The 6138-nt window shown below is 42.8% G+C and overlaps 1 protein-coding gene across 1 annotated transcript; it reads left to right on the top strand.

Moving 5' to 3' along the window:
* Positions 1 to 1545: 1545 nt before the first annotated feature.
* On the top strand, positions 1546 to 2972 carry LOC113019734 (nuclear factor 7, brain-like). Its single transcript, XM_026163554.1, has one exon. The coding sequence runs from the start codon at positions 1561 to 1563 to the stop codon at positions 2950 to 2952; it is 1392 nt and encodes a 463-aa protein (XP_026019339.1). The 5' UTR covers positions 1546 to 1560; the 3' UTR covers positions 2953 to 2972.
* Positions 2973 to 6138: the final 3166 nt, after the last annotated feature.

The raw sequence follows: 6138 nt of genomic DNA, 5'->3' as shown, positions 1-6138 counted from the left end.
AATCGGCACCAGCTGTCTTGCCGCCTCTGCTCTCCCGCAGTGCACAAGCTGGGCTCTTGCTGCTACTGCCGTCCGCCTGTTCGCTCCGCGTCCCTAGTCGCTGGTGTTGTATCGTCCTCCTGAACGCCAAGCTCCAACCCTTGGGCTTGCAGTCGCCGCCGCCGCCGTCTCTCAAGCCTCCCCTCAAGCCTCTGTGGTCTTCCAGGCCCTCTTATTGGCCCCTGGGACCTCCCAGGTGTGATCAGGTTTATAATCAGGTAGGGGCGGAGTCTTTCCAGGACAAGTCACCAATAAATACCATAAAAACATGCAGTAAAACTCATACAAATAAACCATTGTACAATATTAAAATATTAAAAAGGTAAAACACAGCAAACATAGTAAAAAACCTGGATAACTTGTCCCTTTCTACCCCGTGACATATAATGACTTGATGCTTAATGTTATAGGGATATTATAATGAACATGGTAAGCTGAAAGACAATGTCTAACATATACGGTAATCCTGTTTTTAGATGATACACAAATGTCTTTTACGCAGGTTTAAGTATTGATTGATTAATTTGCAGTGGTTTAGTATTGAATGAAATACCTATTAAGTCCTCTTTATTTTTAATCATGATGTAATTATTATTTTAATATTAACCATGGGTGCAAATGTTGTGGAAAATAAACACTAGAATTCAGGATTTTTTTCATTATTAAGTGAGGGTGCCAAAGTGATGTAAAATCGATGTCAAATTTGAAGATTATTCTGATATCCAACTCTAACATTGTTTCAATATTAATTGAGGATGCAGAAGTGATGTAAAATGAATGTCAGATTTCAATGTTAATTGAACGGAATTGCCTGATATTGATTTAACATCATGTCAATGTCTTTTTGCTATCTGCACTCTGCTTTCACACTCACATTTTTGGAGATAAAATATCTTTTAGGAGCAGGCCTACGCCTCCAAACACTATCTACACAAAGATATCTGTATATGATCCCCCAGTTATACAAGCTGTTTGTTCTCTTTTTCCTGCCCCACCCTTCTTCCGCTTTTGAATCCTTTCACTTCTTCACTTCTTATTAGTACATCGAGATCTACCAGGCCCCCCGCCAGTCCCCTCCAAGGCTTTTCCCAAATCGTAGCTCAGTTCATGTCTAAGAGATTCACCTTTGTCTGCTAAAATTGCTGTCAAACCTAAAATGAGGATGTGGGCCGAGCTAGGTGAAATAAGTGGAAATTTAATGAAGCTCCGCCTTCTCACGTCACTCACCTGAGAGAAATGAGAAAACAGGCTGTTCCTCTTTCTCAGTACAGAGAGACGCACAGACGATCAGACTGAGCTCAGACCAAACTAGCAGCTTCCTGTGAGTGAGTCCAGCTACAGGAGAGAAAAGTGGAAAACTCCAACACTGCTGCTTCAAGCTGCTGACGCTCCACACACTGAATGTGAGTTTGAGCAAAAACACGACTCAAAGGAATTTTCAGTGAAGGTGGTAGAGGAGGGAGGGGAGCCAGGACTGACTGTACTTCCTGTCTGCTGTTTTCAGCTCCACTCACAGACTCAATGGCTTCCAGATCAGAGGAGGATCTCTGCTGTCCGGTCTGTCAGGAGGTCTTCAGAGATCCTGTTCTTCTGTCATGTAGCCACAGCTTCTGTAAAGACTGTCTGAAGAGATGGTGGAGAAAAAAACAGATACGTGAGTGTCCAGTTTGTAAGAACATATATTCAAAGGATGATCCACCTTTAAACCAAGCTTTAAAGAACCTGTGTGAGTCGTTCCTGCAGGAGAGAGATCAGAGAGCTTCAGAGGCTCTCTGCAGTCTGCACTCTGAGAAACTCAAACTCTTCTGTCTGGACCATCAGCAGCCAGTGTGTCTCGTCTGCAGAGACTCAGAAAAACACACCAATCACAGATTCAGACCCATCGATGAAGTTGCACAACAACACAAGAAGGAACTTCAGGAAACTCTGGAGCCCTTAAAGAAGAAGTTAAAGGTTTGTGAAGAAGTTCAAATTAAGTTTGATCAAACAGCAGAACACATTAAGGTCCAGGCCCGACACACAGAGAGGCAGATTAAGGAGCAGTTTAAGAAGCTTCACCAGTTTCTAGCAGAGGAAGAGGAGGCCAGGCTGGCTGCACTGAGGGAGGAAGAGGAGCAGAAGAGTGGGATGATGAAGGAGAAGATGGAGGCTCTGAGCAGAGAGATAGCAGCTCTTTCAGACACAGTCAGAGCCACAGAGGAGGAGCTGAGAGCTGAAGACGTCTCATTCCTGCACAACTACAAGGCTGCAGTGGAAAGAGTCCAGCGCTGCCCCCTGCTGGATGATCCACAGCTGCCCTCAGGAGCTCTGATAGACCAGGCCAAACACCTGGGCAACCTGACCTTCAACATCTGGAACAACATGAAGGACATGGTCTCCTACACTCCTCTCACTCTGGACCCAAACACTGCTCATCCAAAACTCATCCTGTCTGAAGATCTGACCAGTGTGAGACGAGGAGGAGAGAGGCAGCAGCTTCCTGATAATCCAGGGAGGTTTGATTATTACATCTCTGTCCTGGGCTCTGAGGGCTTTAACTCAGGGACTCACAGCTGGGATGTTGAGGTTGGAGACAGTATACGGTGGGCACTGGGTGTATTTGCAGAGTCTGTGGAGAGGAAGGGAAGCATACAATCTGGATTATGGGAGATATTGTTTGATGGAAGTAAATACTACAAACACTCACCATCAGCTCCTCTCACTGCTCTCTCAGTACAGAAGAAGTTCCAGAGGATCAGAGTGAATCTGGACTGGAACAGAGGAAAGCTGTCGTTCTCTGATCCTGATACTAACACACACATACACACCTTCACACACACTTTCACTCACAGGATGTTTCCATATATTGAAACTGATGGTAAAGTGAAGGTGTGTCCGTTGAAGGTGTCAGTGTCAGTGCAGCAGATGAGTTGAGGATGATGATGTTTCTAATGTTGTTTCCTGTCAGTGAGTTGAAGCTGTTAAACTGCAGCTGTCCTCCTGCTGCCTCGTTGTTCCAAAGCTCTTTGTTTCTCTTTTAGTTTCACTGTTTCTTTCTGTTTCTGCTGTCCACCTTTTCACATGGAAAATCATTTCACTGTTTCTCACTGAATGACTCCCCAAACTAGATTTGAAATTCTATCAAGTTTCTAATCATTACAAGTGATTCATGTTTCTATTTGATGTGTAAATGGAGATGATTTAGTTTGCTGGGATATGGACTGACATGTGTTGAATGGGAGGAGCAGTTTGTTGTTGTCTTCTTGTCTGTTTATGACAACAATAAATATGTTGTTGAAACAATGATTCATGTTTAACTCCATATATGAAATGTTTCTGATCTTTGAATTCTGTTTGATTAAAGACTTTCTTCATGACACAAATGAGATTTCAGTATATTAATAGAACTAAATAAGCTCAGAGTTGAAAGGCTGGAGTATTATGTAAAAATTATAAATTGTTCATCAAATTGCCCTGCGACAGACTGGCGACCTGTCCAGGGTGTACCCCGCCTCTCGCCCTATGACAGCTGGGATAGGCTCCAGCGCCCCCCACAACCCTGAAAAGGATAAGCGAAAGCGAATGGATGGATGGATGTTTATAAAATAAATAAAGCTGTGTGTTATTGTTTTAATATATACACGATGCAAATTTGCTCATAAATGGGTTGGCGTTTCATGTTTTCAGAGTCAAGAGCTTCATTCAATGTTAATGTTTGGATTTGAAATATTGCCGGTAGACATAGAGTGCAGAGGGTTTTTCAGCACGCTTACACATACACCAGTGATGGCTTTTTATACGTCTCTGGGTCACAGAGTCCAAACAAGATGTCCTGAACTGGGCCTTAGAATCAACTGAAGGATAACATTCGATAGTCAAGGCTACACAGGGTGTGTTTTTGTGTCCATGTTTCTCTTATTTCAGGAAAAGGAACAGGAACTGCCAAAGCAAATTAAATCTTTCTAAACCACAAATATTTCTTCTTATTTGAACACAACAACAGTCAAATAGTGAAAAATAGGAAGTAAGCATGGTGCGACTGGAGTCGTGTGTGTTAAGACTGATTTCAGCAGGAATGGAGAGAGGGGAGAGTAGAGTGAACAGGTATTGTTTAGAAGGGTTCAGCAAATCTGAGCTGGCAGCAATCGCTTCAGAGTGTCAGGTCAGAACACTTGCAACTTTTCAGATGCAAGAGGAACAAACTGCCAGAGTTCAGGAATAAAGTTGTCATTCTTTATATTTCAAGAATGGCCCACACGTGGGCGAAAGTGTGGGGTGTGAGTGTGTGTGGTTTGGTCTTATGAACGCACACACTGTCGGTTGTGCGGCTGCCATTTGTCTCTGAACTGAAGCTGCATGTGTGCACATGAGCCAGCTTCAAACTTGAAAGTTTTGTGTCTGGATTAATGCAGGAAGATGTTAAATATTTGAAATACTGTATTTGTGTTTCTGATAATATCTGTGAATACTGGATTACTAAAGATCAGAAAGAACTGCGTTTTTCCACATTATTACTTCTGTTTTTTTTTTTCCACTTTCAGAAATTATTTTTGAGAATAATTCAATTCAATTCAATTGTATTTATATAGCGCCAAATCACAACAAAAGTCGCCTCAAGGTGCTTCATAGATACAGAGAAAAACCCAACAAACATATGACCCCCTATGAGCAAGCACTTTGGCGACAGTGGGAAGGAAAAACTCCCTTTTAACAGGAAGAAACCTCCAGCAGAACCAGGCTCAGGGAGGGGCGGCCATCTGCTGCGACCGGTTGGGGTGAGAGAAGGAAGACAGGATAAAGACATGCTGTGGAAGAGAGACAGAGGTTAATAACAGATATGATTCAATGCAGAGAGGTCTATCAACACACAGTGAGTGAGAAAGGTGACTGGAAAGGAAAAACTCAATGCATCATGGGAATCCCCCGGCAGCCTACGTCTATTGCAGCATAGCTAAGGGAGGATTCAGGGTCACCTGGTCCAGCCCTAACTATATGCTTTAGCAAAAAGGAAAGTTTTAAGCCTAATCTTCAAAGTAGAGATAGTGTCTGTCTCCCGAATCCAAACTGGAAGCTGGTTCCACAGAAGAGGGGCCTGAAAACTGAAGGCTCTGCCTCCCATTCTACTTTTAAATACTCTAGGAACAACAAGTAGGCCTGCAGAGCGAGAGCGGAGCGCTCTAATAGGGTGATATGGTACTACAAGGTCATTAAGATAAGATGGGGCCTGATTATTTAAGACCTTGTATGTGAGGAGGATTTAACAGGAAGCCAATGAAGGGAAGCCAAAACAGAAGAAATATGCTCTCTCTTTCTAGTCCCTGTCAGGACTCTTGCTGCAGCATTTTGGATTAGCTGAAGGCTTTTCAGTGAGTTTTTTGGACATTCTGATAATAATGAATTACAGTAGTCCAGCCTGGAAGTAATAGATGCATGAACTAGTTTTTCAGCGTCACTCTGAGACAGGATATTTCTAATTTTAGAGATGTTGCGCAAATGGAAGAATGCAGTCTTACATATTTGTTTAATATGTGCATTGAAGGACATATCCTGGTCAAAAATGACTCCAAGGTTCCTCACAGCGTTACTGGAGGCCAAGGTAATGCCATCCAGAGTAAGAATCTGGTTAGATACCATATTTCTAAGATTTTCAGGGCCGAGTACAATAACCTCAGTTTGATCTGAATTAAGAAGCAGAAAGTTAGCGGCCATCCAGGTCTTTATGTCTTTAAGACATTCCTGCAGTTTAACTAATTGGTGTGTGTTACCTGGCTTCATGGACAGATAGAGCTGGGTGTCATCTGCATAGCAGTGAAAATGTATGCTATGTCTTCTAATGATGCTGCCTAAGGGAAGCATGTATAATGTAAACAGAATTGGTCCTAGCACTGAACCCTGTGGAGCTCCATAATTAACCTCAGTGTGTGAAGAGGACTCTCCATTTACATGCACAAATTGGAGTCTGTTAGATAGATATGATACAAACCACTGCAGTGCAGTACTTGTAATACCTACAGCATGTTCTAATCGCTCTAATAGGATATTATGATCAACAGTATCGAATGCTGCACTAAGGTCTAGCAGGACAAGCACAGAGATGAGTCCACTGTCAGAGGCCATAAG

Source organism: Astatotilapia calliptera, chromosome 3 (genome assembly GCF_900246225.1).
Source record: "Astatotilapia calliptera chromosome 3, fAstCal1.2, whole genome shotgun sequence".
Lineage (NCBI taxonomy): Eukaryota > Metazoa > Chordata > Actinopteri > Cichliformes > Cichlidae > Astatotilapia > Astatotilapia calliptera.
Note: the sequence above shows the minus strand (reverse complement) of the source record. Positions and strands in the feature narration are given on the sequence as shown.

Excerpts from the sequence above, each read along its gene's own strand:
- LOC113019734 (XM_026163554.1), top strand. The coding sequence starts at position 1,561 with ATGGCTTCCAGATCAGAGGAGGATCTCTGCTGTCCGGTCTGTCAGGAG.